The sequence below is a fragment of the Cucurbita moschata genome, unplaced genomic scaffold (genome assembly GCF_002738365.1).
Source record: "Cucurbita moschata cultivar Rifu unplaced genomic scaffold, Cmos_1.0 Cmo_Scf00008, whole genome shotgun sequence".
Lineage (NCBI taxonomy): Eukaryota > Viridiplantae > Streptophyta > Magnoliopsida > Cucurbitales > Cucurbitaceae > Cucurbita > Cucurbita moschata.
Window position 1 is genome coordinate 5,613,898 of NW_019268524.1, and position 22,474 is coordinate 5,636,371.

Sequence of the window (22,474 nt, forward strand, 5' to 3'; positions counted from 1 at the left end):
TTTTTTTTTTTTTTTTTTTTTTTGTTTGGTGTTTTTGGTTTTACTGTTTTCTGTGGATTTGATTCGAGATCCGAGCGGTGTTCACCGGCATTGTCGATTTTCAATGTGTTTCTGGCTCTCCTTGCGTGTTTTTGGTTCGCGGAAAGGAAATTGATAGTTGTTATGAAGAGATTCCTCTTCATGACTGTCACTGTTTTTAATGTGTTCCGGAATTCTCGGTTCAAGCTTGAGTTTAATGAACATTTTTGGATTCGGCTTTGGATTTCGTTTATTTTTGTTCGTCCGTTTTCGTTATGCAGAAGAAGATGACGCTTCTTCTTCTTCTTCTTCTCTTATCTCTCTATCTCTCTCTTCTTTTTATATTCCCGATAATTAGACAAATGAGCCGCTGCAAGGTTGAAAATGTTTTTCGATTTGATATTGATGAAGTTTCTTGAGAAATCAGGTTTCTAGAGTTGATTTCTGTTTGGATCTGTCTTTAATGCTAGTTTCTGAGCCCACCGACTTCCTTCACTCGCTTGAAGTGATTGGTATTCTGTCTTTCTCCCGATATTTTGTAGTTGCTCGAGGAAGACTGCAGAAAACTAATCCTTGGCATATGGCCTTGGGACGTTTTCATCAAATGGAGTTGTTAATACTCTTTCTTGCTCCTTGATCTTGAGTATGCTGCCCGAAGAGTTTCCGAATCTTTAATTTTCTCTCTAAAGCCCTTGAATCAGTTGCTCATTGACTTTTGCAGAGTAGGAGGGATTCGGAATGGTAGTTTTGCGTGCTGTATGTTGTTAGCTATTTCCGATTATTCAGCCAAAATAGAATCTTAATGCTTCACACCTAAGAAATCAACTTCATTTTCTATGCTTCAATTACTCGTCTTTATATAATTAATATAGCAGTTTCCATCTTTTGTCTTCTTTCCTACAACAATAGGTTGACGTGTCCGTGCGGAACTTTTCCAGTGGGTTTGGCGTAGTCTTCAAAGCCATTTACCTTTCACACATCGTCCGGGGATTGAAATGTTAGGTATGTTGTGTAGTTTATTGGCATAAAATGAGAAAGAGCTTTACGTGTATGATGCATGAGTGATCGAGCATTAGTCTTAAGGTGCTACAATGTTGAGACAATTCTTGATGGATGGACTCAATTTATTTTCCAAGTTGTAAATTTTTTGTTCATCGTTCTATTTGTATTTAATTAGAAATAATTATAACGACTTTTCCTTACTTCCTCACTTCAAGGCTTTGAAGGTCCTGGAACTAGTGATGAAATTAGAGAGAGCTTTGAGAATTCTGAAGATGAGAGGCGACTGTTCAAAATTGGAAACCTCAAGAAAAAGGCAATAAATGCTTCAAATAAATTCACTCACTCTCTCAAGAAGAGAGGAAAGAGGAAAATTGACTACAGGGTTCCTTCAGTATCCATAGAGGATGTACGAGATGCAAAAGAGGAAAGTGCAGTTTATGAATTGCATCAAAAACTTCTTGAGAGGAATTTGCTGCCCAGTAGGCTTGATGATTATCATACTTTACTGAGGTCTGTGCATTTTCTGGAAGCATTCTGCTTCATAAAACAAAATATCTGCAGTTCATGCAACCTTTTTTTTGTGAGTCATTACAAGTATCCTCATTCTATTTGTTATTTTCTGCAGATTTTTGAAAGCTAGAGAATTTAACATGGAAAAGACAATCCGGATGTGGGAAGAAATGCTTAACTGGAGAAAGGAATTTGGAACTGATACTATTTTAGAGGTAATTTATGTATACATCCCAGTGGTCCTCTAAAATAAGCTCCAGTCCTGCCTTGAGAGTTATTTTCCCTGTTAACATATCATCATCATCTTCATCATTTGCAATCTGCTGCGTAATCAACATCCAATCATGAAAGTGCATAATGTAGTTGGATAACTTGCCAGTTTTGGAGCTTTAATATATTAGTGGAGTGATTCATCTGCAGGATTTTGAATTTGAAGAGCTTGAAGAGGTGTTGCAATATTATCCTCAGGGATATCATGGTGTTGATAAAGAAGGCAGGCCAGTTTACATAGAGAGGCTTGGCAAAGCCCATCCAAGTAGGCTCATGAATATCACCACGATAGATAGATACTTGAAGTACCATGTGCAAGAATTTGAAAGGGCACTGCATGAAAAGTTCCCTGCCTGTACAATTGCGTCTAAGAGAAGAATCTGTTCAACAACAACAATATTGGATGTGCAGGGCTTGGTACGATGAAAACTGTCTTGAAAGTTTTATATATTCAGTTTGCTCGAAATATAATCTTATACACGATCACACTATTGTCTCCGATAATGATGGAGATGTTACTTCCATATTGGGTGATCAAATTAATAGGACTACACAATTTTATTGAAAAATATCGAAACTTTTCTTAGAGTTGATTTTTCTGGTATGAAACTTGAAAATCATTGATCCAACATTATTTATCGGGTAAATTACGTAACTGAAGTCCTTAGATTTGGAGCCACAATCAAGCAGAGTTTGCTTCTATATCTTTGGCCTTCAAGAAAATACAAATATATTGATCTTACACATTTGCATACATGTACATGGTCGTAATAGTATTATCGATTATGACATGAAAACCATCCATTTCTCCAACATTGGCATCTTAGGATGGACAATGTCAATTGATTAATGTTAAATTTATTGAAGTTTGATTTTAATGTTCCTAATATTTTGAGTCCAGGGCATGAAAAATTTCTCCCGCACTGCTGCAAATCTCTTAGCTGCTATAACAAAGACAGACAGTAATTATTATCCTGAGGTATCCAATTCCTTCCAAGCATAAACATATTTGATCATTTTCTCATGTGTTTCATTCTCTTTTCACTTGTATCTTTCAGACGTTACATCGAACATATATTGTGAATGCTGGTTCTGGTTTTAAGAAGATTCTCTGGCCTGCTGCTCAGAAATTTATTGATATGAAGACTGTTGCAAAGATCCAGGTATAGATGTGGTATGCACAAGTTACATGCACTTCCTTTTCCTCATGCTGGATTAATTATCGAGTTCAAATTTCAGGTTCTTGAACCCAAATCAATAGGAAAGCTACTTGAAGTCATTGCCTCAGAGTATGGCCTCCATTTCCACTCTTTATTTGTATGTTCATATACTTTATTTACTTTGTTGAGACTGTTTTTGTTTCAGTCAGTTGCCAGATTTCTTAGGTGGTTCGTGTACATGTAGTGGTGTTGAAGGAGGGTGCCTTAGATCTAATAAGGGTCCGTGGAATGATCCCGATATTATGAAGGTGGCTTTTCATCATGTTTCAAATATAGTCCGACTCAATTCTTCAGCATGTATAATTAACCTAGTCCTGTGTTTCTAGGTTGTGCATAATTTAGGAGCCAACTTTGTAAGGCAAGGCACAAGAGTGCCCAAGAATGACGCAAAATTTCACTCTCGTGCTCAAATACCTTCACTGAAGGTAAGTGTTAGTTTGATCAGATGCAGTTTGAATATTGTATATTATTGCATGCTGTCATTATGATGCATATTGATATGCATATTTCTCTTCCATTAGGGAAGTAATGATATATCATTAGCGGATTCAGGATCAGATATTGATGACTCGTACGCTCCACTGGAGCGAGCTAGCTCTATGATTCCTTGTTTGGCCCCAGTTCACGAAGAAGTAAGTCTGGAAGTATGTAGCACATGGTTTGTGAAAATGTATTGTATGTGTATGCAAAAATGTCAGCAACATTGTTTAAAAGGTTCGTATTTTTTCAGCTAAGGGCAGCAGATCCTAGTGCTTACTACAGTTGTGATGATGACTTCCTACCTGCTAGGACAGTAAGTGAAAGTGATCAAAGAGTTAGAGGTCCTCTGGGTACATCTCTTGAAATAATGGATAATGGGAATTTTTCTAGCAAAGTGGCATCAAACATAGAAGGTACTGAATGTACTTTATTTTCACTCTAATGTGTGGTAACTCAGAATATTTACGGCTCACCTGGCGTGTGGCACCGGGAAAGTAGAACCATATGCATAATTTTCTACTTACCCTTGGAAAGGTTTTGCATTTCCAAGTTATGCAAATTGTATTTGTTCGTTGGTCAGATTTTTCTTTCCCCATCTCATATTTTTCTTTTATTCACCTCGCTTCTCAGGTACTATAGCAAATGAGAATGGAATTCTGAAGCAAAAACTTGAGAAAAGAAACCTTCATTTTGTGGGGAGAGGTCTTCTATCATTCTGGATTAGATTGGTAGAACTTGTCCGCAGTTTACAATTTCAGTTTTGGAAAAGACAGAGCAATATATATCCTTCTAACACAGAACAATACATTGCAAACAACAATGCTGCTGCAATTCAAACAATGAACAAAGAAGATTATGTTGGTCCATGCTTACAACGTCTCGAGAGGCTTGAAAAAATCTTTGTAGAGCTGAGCAACAAGCCTGCTAAGATTCCTCTGGAAAAAGAGCATTTGCTTACTGAATCTTTGGACAGAATCAAGTCGGTTGAATTTGACCTGGAGAAAACGAAAAGAGTGAGCTTTTCTTTGTTTGTTTAATTAATTAGTAAGATGAGCGGTCTTCTGATCGATTCTTGTAGCTTAGCTTAGCATTTTCATTCACTTCATTGGTTCAGGCAATTCACGCTACTGTCTTGAAGCAACTTGAGACGGGGGAGCTGCTGGAGAAATTACGGGAGTCCCAATGTCAAGTAAGTAGCTTTTAAAAACACAGGCCACATCTTATTTGTTATTATTTCATTATTATCTATATTTTGTTTTCTTATATAATTTCAGAATCATTTTTTGAAATATTAGTTTTGACTTTTGAAAATCTAAATAAAAACAGTGTAAAAGCATTATCTTTCTTCGTGCCCATTTCACATCCAGAAATCTTGAACTACAATAATACCAACTTGGAAATTTTCAAACATTGTGAAAAGGATATGAGAGGCCTCAATTCAAATGGGGTCCTATTGTAGAAAAATTCTCATCCATTAATAAAGTAAACTATTAAGGCTTCCACTGATGAACATTTGATTTCTGGTTTACTTTTTTGAGAATAAAGCTGTTTTTTACTTTTTAAAAAATCAGGCTTGTAAATACTACTTTAAAAGATTTATGAACTTTTTTTTTTCTTTTGGAGTTTGTCTAAAATCTCTAATGTGTTTTTTTAAAAATTGTACAATATATCAAATAAATTGCAGCGAAGCTAGGGTAGTTTTTGAAAAGAGAAAATGAAAAAGGAAAGTCTGGTTTAATAAACCATCTAGTATTTAAAAATTAAGAATACAAATATAACTTCCTCTTATTTCTAGGTTCTTTGCTTTATATCTACCCCATGAAAGTGTTTCTAAAATCCAAGTTTGAAAACTAAAGAAAGTAATTCTTAGTAACTTCTAAATTTAGCTTAGAATTCAAATGTTTGTTTTAAGTGTGAAGATCATAATAAAGAATTTATGATAAGTAGATTTTTTAAAACCGAAAACTAGGAGTGAAGGCTCCATTTGATTTGTTTCTCTCCTTATTTCTCTATATTGAATTTCATTTTTTTTTAGTGAAAACATTTGATTTTTTAAGCAAAATTCATTCCTAAAACAAAAATAACTTTTTGAAAATTATTCTGTTGTTTTTTAAAACATGGCTCGGTTTTTTGAAACATGTGTAAAAAGTATATAAGTAGTATTCTTAGACTTAATATTCATAAACTGAATCTAAAATTATTGTGAAACCAAGTGTGTACAAGTTGTTCTGTATCATGTGTCATTACTAAAAATTCTAACCCTGATATAACCCTTATACATGCAGCAGAGAAGATTTTTGTGTTAGATTACAAAAAGTACAAAAAGGTGAAGAAATGAAAAATGGTTACACAGAAGCAAGAGCAAAGACAAGCACGTGGAGTGACAACAAAACCCAATGGACAATGGCTGGCGGCAATAGAAACGAGAGATGTAGAGAGGAGGCAAACCAAAAACAGATAAATGCATATACGTGTACACTTTCACCCTTTGTTTGGTTGGATCACCTCTGTCTTTGTTCTTTCTTTCTTCCAATATATATATATATATATATGAAAAAAGAAATATATAATTTTGGAGGTGTTTACAGACAAGGCTGACAAAATGTATAAAAAAAGCTGGCTAATGTTTCCCATAGAGAGTGCAGGGTTTGGAGGTGAGTACAGAAAAGAAAGAAGGCGGAATAACGTGGCTTTGCAATAGTAGCAGCAACCAGCAACTCCTACTCCTCCACATGCTTCCGATTTCCAAGTAATTTTTAAATGTTTTTTTTTTCTCTTTTAGTTCTTTAAAGATGAATCGTGATGTACTCTAAAGTAGAATAGACGTTTCCCTATAGGCTCAATTTCTAAAATCCAAAGTGTTCCCAATCAATGAGAATGAAAACGACTTTCTCTTCTACAGATTCTTAGTTGCATTTTTTTTCTCACCATTATGTTCTTTTTTGTTTTACCATTACCAGAATTGTAGTCACAGAGGGGTTTGTGGAAAAATTACTCCTCAACCCGGCAATTCTTAAATGTAAATGTGATGATCTCTGTCTACTTTCAAGGTCTAATTATTGAATTCCAGAGCAGATAGAAGTATTTCTATTGTTTTTGTTAAATTCGTTGTCCATGCTTACTAGGACTTGCATCAATCAATCTCCCATTAAAGTTGTTCCAATAACACTTGTGCATGATCATTTCTAATATTCAGTGGAGCAGAAAAGGGAATAATGGAGATATCATTGCAGGAATTGAATACATTTGCGCCGCAACCCTGAAAGGCAGGTGGGTCGGTCTTTTGATTGTATGTAAACATTTTTCTAACATTTTATGAAGCTCTTTTTGTCAAATCAAAAGCTTAGGGAAAGGTTTCTTATTAACTAAAATTATGTACAAATTTGGTTAACTCTTCTAATTGTAATTGGTGGACAAAGTTATGGAATTCCAAAGTTTCTTTGCCCCACCCAATGGTACATGCTGCTTGACATTGCTGATGTTAGCGCATGGAAAAATAAAGATGTCCATTTATTTAATGGGCCGAAATTAATGGGCCGAAATTATATGGGACCTGCCCTTAATAGAGTGAAGAATCTCTGTTTAAATGGAGAATAGGAGAGAGAGTCAAGAAAGATTTTGTCCCATTAGATAAACGGAACTAGGGATAGGATTGTATTCCTATCCCCATCCAATTTCCTACCTTGCCCCACCCGATCTCTGCTGTTATTAGCAATGTAGCATTAAACAAGGGAAAAAAAAGAAATAATTTTGAAGCCAAAACCAGTACAGCTAATGATGTTAAGCTTAAAAAAGCCTACAAAGTTCTGGCTTTTGAATATCTCCTTTTCAAAGGAGACAGCAACAACTTAGATGATGTATTGAGCCTAGAAATGAAAATTTGAAAAAGGTTTGGACTTGGTTACATGGCCACTAAAAATGACATGTTTAGCTCAACTAAAGAATCCCGACCCAGGTAGGTGTTTCCACCATTATATCATATCATTAAAAGTACCGTTGTAATTCATTCAACAGGTTATTGTGAGTCAATAAACTCGACTTGTTCAAAGCGAACATTAAGTATCGTATTGGAATCTTGGGGTGTGTTAGCTGAAATTGTTAATCACCATTATATCATATCATTAAAAGTACCGTTGTAATTCATTCAACAGGTTATTGTGAGTCAATAAACTCGACTTGTTCAAAGCGAACATTAAGTATCATATTGGAATCCTGGGATGTGTTAGCCGAAATTGTTAATCACAGATTATTTGTACGAGAAGAATTGTTAGTGATTTTTTTCTTTCAAAGTGTGCTTTGTGAGTATTTCTTTCTATTTCGCTTATTTTTTTTTAATGTACTTCAATCAAGGTTCAAAACCAGCGGTAAAAATCATTATGTTCCAGCCATAATAGAAGAAGAGGAAGTAGGCTCGAGGATTTACCTGTGCCCTGAAGATTTTGACCTTGATTGTTTTGATCATTCAAGTTTTCGTCAAGTCTAAGTTAGTTTCGGTCTCATTTAGTTCATTTAATCTTTTTTTTGTTGCATTTTCATTTTTAATAAAAGTTTTTGATTTTATTTTGGAGGATATTGATATCTTTGTATGGTTCTATCGAGATATGCTAGGCTAGATACAAAAATATTGTGAGACACCTCATGCTTCCTTCCCTAAAGCTAAAGATTTTTAGAGCCCGTGTCATGATTCTCAATATAGGAGAATTTATTGATTAAAGCTTATTAAAAAAGTTGTAATAGCTCTAAATTTCTACTTAACCTAAAGTCGTTACTATATACCTATCATAGACATTTTATGTGAAAATATTTCATTCAAAACTTTATTATAAAAACATAATCTTGGTTTTACATCTAATCTAGAAGGCCTTTATATAAAATAACAAAAATTGAAAATAACATGAAGTAAAAATGCCCTATACTAACCTATATGCTACTAAATGAAAATGCAGACTAACGTATACTAACCTTTAGTCTCCTAAATTCAAATTGCAAAATACCCTATGCATATGCACGGTCTTTTAGGTTGCAATTCCATCGTCAGTCGTATACGGAGTCTTGCCTTTCGTGAAAAAAAATAAGAGTATCACATAGCTTGAGTATTTTAAGAAATACTAGTGAGTGACCGTCTAGAGTTAGATGAAAACACATACAATCATGACTAGGACCTATCATATCAATCTATATTCCTACGACGGCTATCCAACGGGTAATTGAATGTGTATTTACTATTATACACACTGTCCACACATGCGAGTATGGACCCACTAGTCGGTTCGCACACCTCCTTAGCCCCTTTCTCGTTGAGCGAGCACTGCACTTAATGTATTTGCTCTATTTGACATGAAATACATCAATAAACTCAATGTAAAATTTGAATTTTTACTATTCGGTACTATAATATGAAATATAATCATCAACGAATTTAAAACAATAATCGTGATAATAATTCTAAATTCAAATCCAACCAATATAATTTGAATAACTCTTTACATTAATCAACTTAACAACACATACTAAATAATTAACCTAACAGCCCTAAACATAGACTAAATAATTTGTTTCATAAGTTCTTACATTCAACTCAAGCTAAAATAATTCTAGACTCTGCAACCCTCGACTCAAAATGTTACAAGTTCAAGATGTGTTACCTATAATCGCATGTTAGATGTCCATGTCATACTTGAAGACGTGATATCTATGATCGCATATCATACTTGTTCAAGACGTGATATTTATGATCGTATGTCAGATGTTCATGTCATACTTGTTCAAGATGTGATATCTATAATCGCATATCAGATGTCTATGTCATACTTATGCAAGACGTGTCACTTATGATCACATGTCAGATGTCCATGTCATACTTGTTCAAGACGTCATATCTATGATCGCATGTCAGATGTTTATGTCATACTTGTTCAAGACGTGAGATCTATGATTGCATGTCAAATGTTCATGTCATACTTATTCAAAACGTGTTATCCATGGTCATATGTTCAATATAATTATATCCGAGAGTGGGATTTAGACATAATAATGATAATGATAATAATGCAAAAGCATTTTGTGAGTGGAGATTCAATCCAACAGCCTGTACTCGCCTTCTCGTCGGAGAAGAAGAACAATCTTCTCTCTCTATCTCTCCCGCCGGAATGACGGTCTCCGATAGGTCCTTCTGCAATTTCTCAATGCTTCTCCTCTTCTTCATCTCACTGCTTTTCACTGCTTCTTCCTCCACTTCCATTTCAGGTACCTCACATTCACAACTACCGTGACATTGTCATAATTCACTCTCCTGCTTCTTCTTCTTCTTCTTCTTCTTCTTCTCTGTTTTTGTCTTTAAAGTTGAGTTTATTTTTTATTTTTCAGTGGATGTCTTTGAATCGAAGGCTTCAATCGGTCGGGGCCTCCTACAAGCGAAAAAAGGTTCTACTCTCTTTCTCCGACTTTCTTTTTTTTTTTTTTGTTTTTTTGCTGAGTTCGTAATTTTTTAATTGGAGGCCTGCTTCTGTTAGGGTTTGCAAGCTATTTAGTTAGTATTTGTTCTGTTTGTATAAGATCTTGCCGATCTGTGCTTCTTCCTTCTCGAGGTTGTGTGGAATTCGGGATTACTTCTTGTGGATTTGTGCTGGTTTGATTATTATTTGATTCTCTCGAACCTACTAGTGTTCTTCGAAGATTTCGCTTTTGCCACGATTGCCGTGAAATAATGAAATTGAACATAAATATTAAATTAATTTTATCTGGTTGAATCGAATGATTTATTTCTTTCATTTTCGTATTGGATTGATCCACGCATCCGTGATTTAGGCCAGATAAAATTTCAGCGGTGCGAAGTTTAAGGAATTGTACGTATTTAATTTAATGGTTTGGAAAATGTGTATTTCTTCCTTGAGATTAATTGATTTTTATCCTGCTTCAATTCTCTGACTTGTTCATCATATGGTATTTGCTTTAAATTTGGCATCTCAGGAGTTTTTGTATCGATATTGTTTTAGTGTTGTAGTTTCTGAAGCTATTATAAAACAAATTTGCTGTAATCATGTAATGTATGCACAATTTATGCAGCTTGTCCAGTGAACTTTGAATTCTTGGACTACAGCATCATCACAGGCAAGTGCAAGGGGCCTCGATACCCTCCCGAACTCTGTTGTTCAGCTTTGACTGAATTCGCTTGCCCTTATGCGGATGATCTCAACGATCCAACAAACGATTGCGCTTCAACCATGTTCAGTTACGTTAATCTGTATGGAAAATACCCTCCTGGTCTCTTCTCTAGCGAGTGCACGGGTGATAAGAATGGTCTGGCATGCCCAGTGCTACCTCCCTCCGCTTCAGCCGATCAAAGTTGGGGTTCCATAGCACATTTGCCATCTCGCTTGCTGATCTTCTCGCCTGGATTTGTACTACTGCTGTGGCTATTATGACAAGGTTCATTTTTCACCGTTCTTTCTTCCCATTTGTAAGTGTACCTACCCTTAAACTTGCTGCTAAAACTGCAATTCCCTGTGTTTATTGTCATAGTTCTTTCTGTTTCATGAACTAAACTTGTGTAATCTACCGGTAATTGCTGAGGAAAGTGAGTTATTTCTTATTCAAAGTTCTTATTGGAGGTTTCTGTGCTTTTTATTTGTCAGGGAGACTTGGTGTATCATCATCATAAGCAAGTGCTATGGGAAGTGGCGACCACTAAACTAATACTAATGGAAGACTTTTATGTGTGGAGAGGTCGTCTCTTGAATAGACAACATCCTACTTGACAAACTTTTGACATGTCTGTTCAAGGATAAAGGCCATCATGTGAGGTAAGTTCGAGATTTAAACTAATAAAGATGTTTATATGATTTGATAACGTGACTAATTTGGACTACCAAACTTAAACTATAAATATTGAGTTGGGTTAATTTTTTTTTCCTGTTTGAGTTGAGTTGAAATTTTTAGAAAACCAAAAATTCAGATTGGTTTTGCAGGTTGACATTTTTTTGGTTGGGTGAATCCGATCCATCCAAAAATAGGCTTATAATCCAACCCAACACTACCTTACATCTAAGATTATTACGAATACTAAGAATATTTCATATTTGCCAATGTTAGTGATTGATTTTGACCAGTAAATGTTTGAAATGTGAGTTTCATGATGTTAGGTTATGGGACCGGCTCATTTATAGTTTAATCAACCATCATAGTACTTATATATAACTCAATAGTACTATATATATATATATAATTAAATAGTTATATAGTTATATACCGTAGACGATTATATCTAGTAAAGTTATATATAGCAAGTTAAACCTTATATATATATATATATATATATTTATATTCTTCGTATTCTCTAATACAGTATTTACTTAAAGTAATCCTAACATTTTAGTTGTTGAAGTTTGATTGATCTTTTTATTAGTCTTTGAAAATAAAATATAAAACCTGAATAATTTTTTTTAATTCATTTTAAAAAATACATATCATCAAAGTCGAAAACTACATCATCATTCAATTATGTCAATAACTTTACTAAGATTAAATTTTTTTGTAATGATCACGATCCCGACAATAATCTCTTTGTTTGAACACAATTCCATTTTCCGACTTGCTTGTTTGTATATAATACGAGGATCAGAGGCTTAACGCTCAACCAAAAAAATCCGAATCGAATTGAAAACTGTTATATGAACACGACTCTCTATAATGTTATGATATTGTACTTTGAACATATGGTGTATTTAGTTAATAAAAAGAATATTTTTTTTATTATAAACCTATAATCATTTCCTAAATTAACGGACATCGAACTTTCACCCTCCAACAAAAACAACTAAATTATACTCCACAGCTACACTTATGCCTGGGTCCTGAAGGCACTGATGATCATATGACCGCAAAAGATTTAGCATCTTGGAGCGCGATGATATCAGAATCCACAAAGAACAAATTGTATTTGGCGGCGATGGATCTTTCATCAACTAATCTGGTGAGTGCGTCCATTTGGGATCATTTATTGAATCAAGGATAAACGGAATCCATATTCCACGAGAGATGTTGAATGGAGAGAGTTATGATTTTGTGTTTGCACCATGCCTATCAACTGTTTGAAGAAATGCCCAACAGAGCTATCATCGCATGGGGAGCTTTGGTGTCATGTTTTGCCTCATATGGCGAACTTTCAAATGCACCAAATTCCTTAATGAATTGGTTTCAGGTAGAACTTGAGCCAACTCCATCATCTTTCTCTCAAATTCCTTAATGACTTGCTATCTGTAACTTCACCGCTTTTATCTCTCCATATTTAATTCCTTACTGTTTTTTCTTCTTGGTTTTATGTTACATTTAGGTTTAAATCTTGGTTTCCTCTTTCTTTTCTATTTTCAATTGCCTGAGAAAACAGAAATGAGTGAAGAACACTGAACTAACATTTTGATTCAATTCCCTGAGTTTGAACACAGTGATCTCTCCAGCTCCAAAGCTGAATAATCTCTCATAGATTATGGGTTCTGATAGGTTCTTTTGCTCCTTCTTTCTGTTTTTCCTCTTCTTTGTTGTTTCCTCTGCAGATTCAACCTTCATATCAGGTATTCATTTCTGTTTCTTTGAAGGGGTTTTCTTGTTCTTAAGAATGCTTCGTTTGAATTTGTTTGTTGAATCTTCCCACTTTTCTTGTGTGTACTTTCAGATGAAATCCTTGGATCTGAGACTTCAGTTGGACGGCGACTCCTTCAGACTAAAAAAGGTTCCCTGTTTTTTTGTTTACCCTTTCTCTTGATGACCCTGCTGACTCCTTGCGAGATCCAACATCGGTTAGGGAGGAGAACGAAACACCCTTTATAAGGGTGTGGAAACCTCTCCGTAGCAGACGCGTTTTAAAAACCTTGAGGGGAATCTCGAAAGGGAAAGTCCAAAAAGGACAATATCTGTTATTACCTTGAAAGTATGGATATTTGGCTGCAACTAAAATGACATTATCAATGATATGAAGAAATCTGTTGAACTGCTTGTAGAAAAAGTGAAGTGCTTTCTTTTATTTTTGTGATTCCTGAAGTAATGTGACGATGTCATGTAGTTGTAACAAATTTGTGCAGCTTGCCCTGTGAGCTTTGAATTTTTGAACTACACAATCATCACAAGCAAATGCAAGGGGCCTTTATATTCTCCAGAGCTATGTTGTTCAGCTCTAACAGAACTTTCTTGCCCTTATGTTGATGTCATGAATGATATGACAACTGTTTGTGCTTCAACCATGTTTAGCTACATTAACCTCCATGGAAAGTACCCACCTGGCCTTTTCTCCAGCATATGTCGAGAAGGAGATCAAGGTCTTACTTGCCCTCAATTGCCAGCTCCATCCCATCCAAACTCGACCCCACTCTCAAAATGTCGATCTCCTGCAATCATCGTTGCCTCTGGACTTGTACTTCTCTTCTCATGGCCTTTTTTTATGCTCTGAGCGCCCCATTGTTTGTCGTTCTTCTCTTCAATATATATATTTTAACGTTTATGAATTATTGGGCTGTAGTTCCCATGGCTCATACTTTTCCAATCATGGAGCGTCCTGGTTTATACATGTTTATGATCAAATTTAAGGAAAACTTAAACCTAGTTATACCATTATGTTAATCTTTGTGACTTTATCGGGAATCATTCACAAACTATTTGTAATTACTGTTTTGTTCATTGTACCCCTATCATTATAGCTACGAAACCTCTCATCATGAACCTTAAGATGACTAACGATCTCCTCAATTGACATGTTCTTGAGGTCATGAAACTGTTCAATAGAGGTAACAATCTGCCTACATCTTAGGTGACAACTCAAAGAAATTTCTTAGCAACGGAGATCTCCTCCACCTTGTTACCTAATGAATGAATTTTAGTAACGAGTGTTAAACTCTCCTCCTTTTCGTTTTTTATCATTGTCACATCTCCTCCAATGACTTTTTGTGGTGACGACATTTGTTTTGACATTCTAACTCTATCAAATATTAGTTTTGACTCTTAATCAAAGTATACCGAAACAAATAAATGAAGTAGAAAGAACAAGTTGAGGGAAGAGTTTCTTTGTACCAAATAAAATAACTTTAATCAATGTACTTTTCAACTCTTTTTGTTCTTGTAAATAAAACATACATATGAGGACTATTTATGAAAAAACACTAACAAGTTTCTTAAACTCTCTCCCTTCAACTCTCTCCAAAGTTAGTATTACTTACAATTCTCCTAAACTAACCATCTTCTTGGACTTATAATTAGGCAACTACTAAAAATTTCGAGGTGAGTTACTAAGTCAAATTTACAGACTCATAGTAATTATAGAGATAAAATGGATTGATCCATATGTAATTATGAACAAGTCATGAATGATTGACTTGCATATAATATTCATGGATGCAACTTATCTTATAGTTCATAAGAGTACTCCGGCATCTACTATTACAAATACATCAAACGAACCATAGCTGACTTTTGAATGCAATTCAAATCTCATGTGAGATTATTCAAATTTTATAAATAATCGACAGAAAATTATTAGAAAAAACGAACACAAAGTTTGAAAAATCAAATGGTTATCAGATAAGATAACAAAAGTCCTCTTATTGTTTAAAGATGGGGAGACTTGGGGTGGTGGAGTGAGTGAAGTCAAGGCGGCTCATATGAGATCTCAAGAACTCAAACCACACTCCAATCTCAGACTATAAGAAACCCTCTGCCACATTGCTCTCAAGATGATCAAAATGGAGTCCCATCCATGCTCCTCCCTCTTCCTTCTCCTCTTTCTTTCCATACTCTTCGTCCGGGCTTTCACATCAAGTACTTATAAGTTAGCTACTTATGTTCAAATTTATTTGTTCGTTGCTTCAAAATCGGGAGATTTTTGGTCTGATTTCCTTTGTAATTGCAGAGCATATCATTGGATCTACAAGTCTCACCACTCGTACAATTCTTCAAGTCAAAAAAGGTTCGATACAATTATTAGTTTGAGATTTTAATTGTATCAAAACTAAGTAGTGGATGAATGCAGCTTGTCCAGTGAATTTTGAAGTTGCGAACTACACCATCATCACAAGCAAGTGCAAGGGGCCTAAATACACAGCCAATCTTTGCTGCTCAGCTCTTGCAGAATTTGCGTGCCCCTAAGCCAAATATCTGAATCATTTAACCAATAATTGTGCTTCAACTATGTTCACTTATATTAATCTGTATGGAAACTATCCTCCTGGCCTCTTTTCCACCCTCTGCATAGGAAAAGGCAGAAAAGGGGGCCTTCAATGCCCTAAAGCTAATTGAGCTTCTCCCCCAAGATGTCGTGTATCAATTATCGTGAAGAAGAATAAGTGTTGATGTATGATCGGGTTGTGTTATGAGTAGTATGGAACAGGCTGTTCGTGTTCGTGGTGTGAACAAGATAGCTTACGGGCTAAATATTGCTAGTGTTCGTGCTTATGTGTTGTGTATTGTGGAATTGTTGGTACAAGCTTTGAAGGCAAGAATAAGATTAGACTGCAATTTCAGTAACATTTTTATACTAGATTGGAAAACAAAGAACACAAAAAGAGATGGCCATTGTTCTAGAACACAGAACAATGCTTGGAGGAATTAAAGAAGCAAAAGCTCAGATTTCCAGAGTAATTACTTAATATGCATAAAACAAACCTACATTTTCAACTACTCAGCAACATAGTTTGCTCAACACAGTGATGCAAATTGAGCAGGCAGCTGAGAATGCTCTTGAGTTCATCCTAGAGCCTAAAAAATCAATCAACACCAGAACCTACAAAGATTTGGACATCCCTAACACAGAATTCTTGAAACTAATACTACATACTCCCTAAACGATTCTTCGTCTCTAAGGAAAATTTCAACACACAGTTCCGAGGAAGGCGAGGATCAGCACGGTCATTACTAGAAAAATGATGTCAGTTTCTGCAGCTCCATGGGAATATATAAATATCGCTCAAATGTTCAATCCGAATCACAAGCCAAGAATTATATATTTCGCTTTCCTGTGCTCGTATCAGTCAGTCATTCCCTCATATAGACTGAAAGGCATCATCATGCATAGTCAACAAGAAAAAGAAAAGAAAAAAAAGATGCCCAGGATTTTTACAGCTTCTAGTTCCCCCCACCCTAAACAAAAAAAAAAAAAAAAAAAACCATATATATAGAGAGAGATGTAAAGGAGACATGAACTAATAAAGTGGCAAGAAAATGAATAGTAAACAGAAGCAGCTAAAGAAAAGACCAATTGCTATCATTCTGTCTTACAATATTAACCTATTTCCTTTCCCACATACACTTCTGGCCTTCACTATCTGTGGGAAAAAAATTACATATCCTTCTTTTGAATAATACACAACTCCTATCACATTAAATTAAACTTATTCAAGGGTGTCCAAGCACTTTTGGTAGATTGATCACATAATTATATTGATGGACACATAAAAAGAAATTAAAATTCTGGCATACTCAATGGAATTTCTCCAAGGGACATGTATATTAGATCATCATCCGCCAGAGCACCCTGAAATAATAAGCAAATGACAGATCATTAAAACTTTATCGAGGTCAACGGGAAATGAATATGAGCTCATATAATTCTAAATTACTATGGACACAGAAGAAGGTGGAAATGGAAGTAAACTATGAAGCATAGAGACTCGAACACTTCTATCAACATTTATTGAAGAATCTAACAACAATATTTAAGAAGCTAGACAAAGTATCAAAAAGAAAAATCTTCAATAAATGATGAAGTTGGATATAATCAAGGAAGTACTTCTCCGTTCGGAAGAGGCATTTCATTGTTCATTGAGTTAAGGTCTCCTTGAACAGAAGCACAGTTAGGGAATTCTGCTCCAAGCAACTCCGAAATCATAATTCCATAGCCATCTTGAACATCAGGCATATCTCCATTATTTTGTGCGTTGTTGGGAAAGCCATCCAATCCATTAAATACAGTTTCCCTCCTGAAAATTACATTAATACAGTTAACTACAATGTTCGTATACAATTTAAAAGCTTCTAATAGAGAATTCAAACAAAAGGAAACTAGTTGAGGTGCAATTATCAGCATATTTAAGAAAATGTAAGAGAAAAATAACGTACAAATAAAATATGAGAAACCTTACTTTCTCTCTGTATTATGGAAGGTCTTGTCTACTTCGACAGCAGAGTCATCTTCCAAATCAATAATTTCAATCTCTTTACTGCCAGTCACCACACCATTTGGACCAAATTCAGGAGCATTGCTTATGGACAAGTCAATATCAACAGGAGTTCTTTCTCTTTTTGTTTCAGAAATAGATGGGAAGATGAGAAGCGGATTATTTTCGTGATTATCATGTATATCAGAAGCCTCCATAAGGTTAAGGTCACAGATCTTAAATGAATTCGGAAAAAGCTGCTTTTCTTGTGCATAATCAACACAATGCTCACCCCCGCCTTTCATGAAATGAAAACCCTGCACTGAGTTCACACAGTTAGCTGCTACAATAACTTCATGATCAGGCTTGTTTTCCTCAGAATTAATTTTCGTTTTATCAAACTTCAGAAGGTCAAAGGATTCATCTTCCTTAGAAGTCATCAACGGAATCCATTCTCTTGGTTTTTTACTACTCCCCTCCACCACATCACTCTCATCCAAAGATCGTTTTTTACCCCTATCCTCAAACATAGAATCTGTCCGTTCAAATATGACAGGACTTTGGCAAGATTCTTCCTTGTTCTCGTTCCAAAATGGTCCCTGCTGGAAAGATTGAGACGTCAAAGTGCTTGTCTTCTCACCAAATCTAGGATATAGCTCCTCTATTATACCAGTTTCCTCAACAGCTTCCAGTTTAGATCTTTCAGAGTTCAGATGCTCAATATCATGTTTTTTAGCTGATACAGCACCAGATAATGCACAACTGGAAGAGTCACTGTCGAGTGATATTTCAGATTCTCTGTTAGGGTTAATATCAGAAGGTCGTTCTGACACAGTTGTAATAGGATCGGCCTTAGAAACCTTGTACGCCAGTGCAGAGCGAGTTTTGGTGGGGAACTTAGCAAATCTGCAGAATGCTAGTAGATCAGTTTCTTGCTTTACCAAGGGATCACCATCAGCAGCTTTGTTCTGGACGGATAGTTTCTCGGTCACACAATGTTTCTCAGTTTCATTAATACTGGCAGTATTTTTCATCTCCTCAGACCCTGAATCTATGTTACCTAAATCATCAGAATCTTTAGCAAGTTTCTTCTCACATGGAAGATCTTTCACAACAGCAGAAGTACTTGCCTTTGAGCCTACATCATCCGGCAAAGGGTACTTAACCAGTTCAGGTCCAGAATCCTCAGGTGTGTCACCTTTTCGTCCTAACTTGGAAGGTTTGAAATCTTGCAGTTCAGAAACGATTTCTTCACCACTTTGCTGTTGATTACTATAAGCAGAAAGATTATCAGCGTCCTCATCAGCTTCTGTATCTGGAGAAGCTCTCGCTCTATCATTGTAATTATTGCTCCTACCTTGGCCACTCCAATCAGAACCACTACTACGGAAGGATGAGGTTCTTCTTCGGCCTCTCAAATGATTTCGTGATGCTGAACCATATTCATCAGGAGGCTGCCTCCACCCTGACCCGGAATCAGGTCCCATATGTCCCGAATGAGGGGAAGCAGTAGATGCTCGTCCTTCTTCTCGAAGTTGACCTAATTCCTGAAACTCAGAAGACTCCCTCCTCAAGCTTCCACCTTGCCATTTACCATGTAAAACACTAGATGGGAGCAAACCTTGAAAAACCAGGTATTCAGCTGCAAGGCGACCTGCTTCCATAAAAATGTCAACAGAACCCCCACCTCTTCGCGGAGGAGGCAGTGACTGGGATGACTGATATGATTTGGGGTATCCCTGACCGCGCCCAAAGCCACTCGGATGATTAAAGTTGCGATAATCATTGCCATATACGCTTCCATGGCCCCTAACCGATCCCTCTGGAGAGATTCGAGAAGAAGCTAATCCCACTCCCATGGAACTAGACCTAAATCCATTTCCCGTATTACGGTGACGGGGATGCATAATTTCAAGAAATAATTCAGAAGCAATTTCGGTATAGTCGAATTATTCCTCTACCTTCGCTGTGCTGAAGCAATCAAAAAAAAAAAAAGAAAAAAAAAGGAAGAACAACCTCTCGTTAAAAAGGGAAGATTCCCTGAAACCCTCAGACACAATCCAACACAAGCTAAATTCCAAATGGAGCAAGTTCCTGCGATAACATGCCCTCCCAAATCCGATTCGAAAAGAATTACAGAACTCGAGTTGAACAGTATAAATCAACAGTTCTAAAGTCGAACAGATCTGAACGAAATCGATTACCAATCCAAGTAAAACCTAACCTCTTTCAGATGATAACCATCAACTCAAAGATGATGATATGATTCGAGGAAGAGTTCGTTAGGTTTTTCCTACCGAAAAAACTGAAATCGTCAAATTAGCAACAGAATTTCCTCGCGATTTCAAAACGCATCTTCTCTCTACAAGAAAATCGGCTGAATTTCCCTACCGGACGCCTCAATACGTACCTACGAATTGATGAGTAAAGCCTTTTTCTTCTCCGCCGAGGACTTAGTGCTCAAGGGCTTGTGGTGACACCAACCAAAAATAATAAAATAAAAAATTATATTCTTTTTACTAAAATATTTAAATTAGACAATTATTTATTTACTAAATCCAGAAAATTAAATTGATTTAATTTTTAAATATTTTACAATTTTATAATCAAATTTTTTTAAAAAATTAAACATTATTTCTTTTGGTTGGTTGAATATTTATTCGAATATTAAACTAAATAATATTTACAATTTTTAAATAATAAAAGTTAAATTACAATTTTTTTTTAATAATAGAAACTATACTAAAATAAACTTAAATATTATCGATGAACTAAAACATATATTTAATTATGTCTACTTTTAAAATAAGTTTATTAATTAGTTTCATATGATAAATTAATATTTTAATAATGATACATGTTGGTGTATTTATTGTATTTAATTAAAGTATTAATATCTAATGAAAATATTAGAAAAGAGGATTTAGGGCATTTTATATTTAATTTAATTTTTGTATAAGACAGGTGTACATTCAACTCGGCAACCCGGCAACCCGGACCAATCCAATTCGAACTATAACTGTTGGGTTGGGTTGGATTAGTATTTCGGGTAGGGTTGGGTTCATTTTTCTGAACCCAAACTGAATCGATTCGGTTTCGGGTTCATGGGTAAAAGTTTCGGGGTTGACCCGATCCAAATAAAAATATCTAAAGTATATTAAGAATGCATTCATATTAATGGATTTGTCAGAGTGGTAATGAGTCCAATCTAAGAAGATTTGTTATTATTTTATCATTTTTAATTTCTCTTTTTTACATTTTGTTTAATTTTTTTTATATTAGTTTGTTATTTTATTATTTTTAATTTCTTAGCTTCCTTTATATATATATACATGTTTCTGTTATTATTTTATTATTTTTAATTTCTTTTTTTTACATTTTGTTTAATTTTTTTTATATTATTTGGTTATTTTATTATTTTTAATTTCTTAGCTTGTTTTATATATATGTTTAATTTTTTTTTTTATATTATTTTGTTATTTTATTATTTTTAATTTCTTAGCTTCTTCTATATATATTTTATAAATACCTTAATATTTCGTACTATTTTTAAAACACTTTATAATAATTGTTTATTTAATTTCATGATTACATGATTATTTTTTCTATGTTAACCAATTCTAAAAAAATGTCGGTATTTAATTGTCTTTAATTTTATGACAATGTTGAATTATGTTAAAAATATCGGTATTTAATTGTCTTTAATTTGATGACAATGTTGAATTATGTTAAATTTTCTCTCGTTGTGTTTTTTTAATTTATTATTATTATTATTATTTTATTATATATATATATAGTCAATAATTATAGATGAATTTGTGTTTGTTTGGAAACTTTTAATATATTTTATGTAGGATTGAATAAATAAAACTTAAAAAAAAATTGACAACACAACCCGAAAATAGAGGGTGGAAAGTTTCGGGCTGGGTTGGGTTATCCATCCAACCAACCCGAACTTTTGGGTTGGGTCAAAAAAATCCTCCAACCCGGACCATGTACACCCCTAGTAGTTAAGATATAGGGCATGACTGAATTGTCTATTTGAGAATATATTTTCAAATGATACAATCGAACTTTCATTAAGGATATATTGGAGACACCAACCTAAGCTAATCAGGCAAGTGACCTTACTATCGACATGATTATATTTGATGTTGACACGCGCCATGTAGTTTTGCACGTGTCATATCTATTGATATGTGTGAATTGTTTGTGGATCAATATGCTTATGATATGTTATGTATATGTTATAATATGTGAATTCTATCATAATAATCACGGTACGATATGTTCAATGATATGTTTGAGATGGGATACGAGGAAGATGCACAAAATGAAATATAACGATAGGAGTAAGGTACGTTCATGAAACATTAAATTTAGGTTACATATATGGATATGAGAAATTGATAAAAGAATACGGTTAAGTTAGGGGCAGAAAGGAATAGGTTTGTGATAAATTGATAGAACGATATTGTTAGGATACGTTCCTGTGAGGATATGACTAAGGTACCTTCATGTAACGATATGACTGTGATAGGTATAATAACGTTAAGGCTATAATAAGTTAGGGAACGATGTGACCACGAAGTGTTTACGATATGATATGATTATGATACAACATGTGAATGACATATATATATATATATATATATATATATATATATGTTGTCATATGATATGTTATGGTATGAGATATGTGATAAATTGACATGTTTATGATATGATATATTGTGATGCAATATGTTGGTATGATATGTATATGATGAAATGTTATGTTAAAAGGATAGAACGTTATGATATGTCTCTTAAATTATGTGTATACAACATGATATGAAT

General features: G+C 34.7%; 4 protein-coding genes and 1 long non-coding RNA gene across 13 annotated transcripts in view; 4 read left to right on the top strand and 1 right to left on the bottom strand.

Annotated features, from left to right (window-relative positions):
• The window catches only part of LOC111446411 (phosphatidylinositol/phosphatidylcholine transfer protein SFH13-like), a 7,147-nt gene extending 746 nt beyond the window's left edge, over positions 1–6,401 (top strand). The window contains exons 2-15 of one of the 3 annotated variants that reach the window (XM_023085226.1): positions 928–1,020; positions 1,236–1,530; positions 1,646–1,745; positions 1,951–2,217; positions 2,702–2,779; positions 2,859–2,963; positions 3,040–3,089; positions 3,166–3,268; positions 3,347–3,445; positions 3,542–3,664; positions 3,751–3,913; positions 4,131–4,513; positions 4,615–4,689; positions 5,789–6,401. In XM_023085226.1, coding sequence (XP_022940994.1) covers positions 1,014–1,020; positions 1,236–1,530; positions 1,646–1,745; positions 1,951–2,217; positions 2,702–2,779; positions 2,859–2,963; positions 3,040–3,089; positions 3,166–3,268; positions 3,347–3,445; positions 3,542–3,664; positions 3,751–3,913; positions 4,131–4,513; positions 4,615–4,689; positions 5,789–5,806 — 1,866 coding nt within the window. In that variant the 5' untranslated portion in view covers positions 928–1,013 and the 3' untranslated portion in view covers positions 5,807–6,401. Of the gene's footprint in view, positions 1–927; positions 1,021–1,235; positions 1,531–1,645; positions 1,746–1,950; positions 2,218–2,701; positions 2,780–2,858; positions 2,964–3,039; positions 3,090–3,165; positions 3,269–3,346; positions 3,446–3,541; positions 3,665–3,750; positions 3,914–4,130; positions 4,514–4,614; positions 4,690–5,785 lie in introns of all 3 variants that reach the window. The other 2 variants (XM_023085225.1, XM_023085227.1) reach the window with 2 other exon arrangements.
• Positions 6,402–9,545: 3,144 nt separating this feature from the next.
• On the top strand, positions 9,546–12,420 carry LOC111446763 (GPI-anchored protein LLG1-like). 3 transcript variants are annotated; one of them, XR_002711141.1, is made up of 5 exons: positions 9,546–9,746; positions 9,867–9,923; positions 10,566–10,959; positions 11,135–11,302; positions 12,334–12,420. XR_002711141.1 is itself a non-coding variant. In XM_023085707.1 (4 exons), the coding sequence occupies exons 1-3, from the start codon at positions 9,650–9,652 to the stop codon at positions 10,922–10,924; spliced, it is 513 nt and encodes a 170-aa protein (XP_022941475.1). In that variant the 5' UTR covers positions 9,546–9,649; the 3' UTR covers positions 10,925–10,959; positions 11,135–11,410. The 3 variants fall into 3 exon arrangements, 1 of the variants encoding a protein (XP_022941475.1); XR_002711142.1 differs by having other exon boundaries at positions 10,566–10,928; XM_023085707.1 differs by lacking the exon at positions 12,334–12,420 and having other exon boundaries at positions 11,135–11,410.
• A 177-nt stretch (positions 12,421–12,597) lies between these two features.
• Positions 12,598–14,123, top strand: LOC111446761 (GPI-anchored protein LLG1-like). Of its 2 annotated transcripts, XM_023085705.1 has the most exons (4): positions 12,598–12,699; positions 13,052–13,069; positions 13,171–13,227; positions 13,577–14,123. In XM_023085705.1, exons 1-4 carry the CDS (start codon positions 12,621–12,623, stop codon positions 13,939–13,941), a joined length of 519 nt encoding a protein of 172 aa, XP_022941473.1. In that variant the 5' UTR covers positions 12,598–12,620; the 3' UTR covers positions 13,942–14,123. The 2 variants fall into 2 exon arrangements, with proteins under 2 accessions (XP_022941473.1, XP_022941474.1); XM_023085706.1 differs by lacking the exon at positions 13,052–13,069.
• Positions 14,124–15,104: 981 nt separating this feature from the next.
• On the top strand, positions 15,105–16,007 carry LOC111446299. Its single transcript, XR_002711047.1, has 3 exons — positions 15,105–15,302; positions 15,394–15,450; positions 15,514–16,007. It is a non-coding gene; the product is annotated as an uncharacterized LOC111446299 (long non-coding RNA).
• A 670-nt stretch (positions 16,008–16,677) lies between these two features.
• On the bottom strand, positions 16,678–20,133 carry LOC111446297 (uncharacterized protein At4g26450-like). Of its 4 annotated transcripts, none has more exons than XM_023085051.1 (5): positions 20,046–20,133; positions 19,860–19,928; positions 17,621–19,601; positions 17,269–17,458; positions 16,678–17,013 (listed from the first exon to the last, which is right to left on the bottom strand). In XM_023085051.1, exons 3-5 carry the CDS (start codon positions 19,540–19,542, stop codon positions 16,942–16,944), a joined length of 2,184 nt encoding a protein of 727 aa, XP_022940819.1. In that variant the 5' UTR covers positions 19,543–19,601; positions 19,860–19,928; positions 20,046–20,133; the 3' UTR covers positions 16,678–16,941. The 4 variants fall into 4 exon arrangements, with proteins under 4 accessions (XP_022940819.1, XP_022940816.1, XP_022940818.1 ...); XM_023085048.1 differs by having other exon boundaries at positions 17,621–19,606; XM_023085050.1 differs by lacking the exon at positions 19,860–19,928 and having other exon boundaries at positions 17,621–19,606; positions 20,046–20,127.
• Positions 20,134–22,474: the final 2,341 nt, after the last annotated feature.

What these genes read in the sequence shown, in the direction of transcription:
- LOC111446297 (XM_023085051.1), bottom strand. Translation starts at nt 19,542, where the DNA reads ATGCATCCCCGTCACCGTAATACGGGAAATGGATTTAGGTCTAGTTCC. An exon ending in TTCCATAATACAGAGAGAAA is followed by an intron (nt 17,459 to 17,620) that starts GTAAGGTTTCTC and finishes TGTAATTTTCAG; the next exon opens with GAGGGAAACTGTATTTAATG. An exon ending in TGCCTCTTCCGAACGGAGAA is followed by an intron (nt 17,014 to 17,268) that starts GTACTTCCTTGA and finishes TTATTATTTCAG; the next exon opens with GGTGCTCTGGCGGATGATGA.
- LOC111446761 (XM_023085705.1), top strand. Translation starts at nt 12,621, where the DNA reads ATGGGGAGCTTTGGTGTCATGTTTTGCCTCATATGGCGAACTTTCAAA. An exon ending in ACTCCTTCAGACTAAAAAAG is followed by an intron (nt 13,228 to 13,576) that starts GTTCCCTGTTTT and finishes AAATTTGTGCAG; the next exon opens with CTTGCCCTGTGAGCTTTGAA.
- LOC111446763 (XM_023085707.1), top strand. Translation starts at nt 9,650, where the DNA reads ATGACGGTCTCCGATAGGTCCTTCTGCAATTTCTCAATGCTTCTCCTC. An exon ending in TTCCTCCACTTCCATTTCAG is followed by an intron (nt 9,747 to 9,866) that starts GTACCTCACATT and finishes TTTATTTTTCAG; the next exon opens with TGGATGTCTTTGAATCGAAG. An exon ending in CCTCCTACAAGCGAAAAAAG is followed by an intron (nt 9,924 to 10,565) that starts GTTCTACTCTCT and finishes CAATTTATGCAG; the next exon opens with CTTGTCCAGTGAACTTTGAA.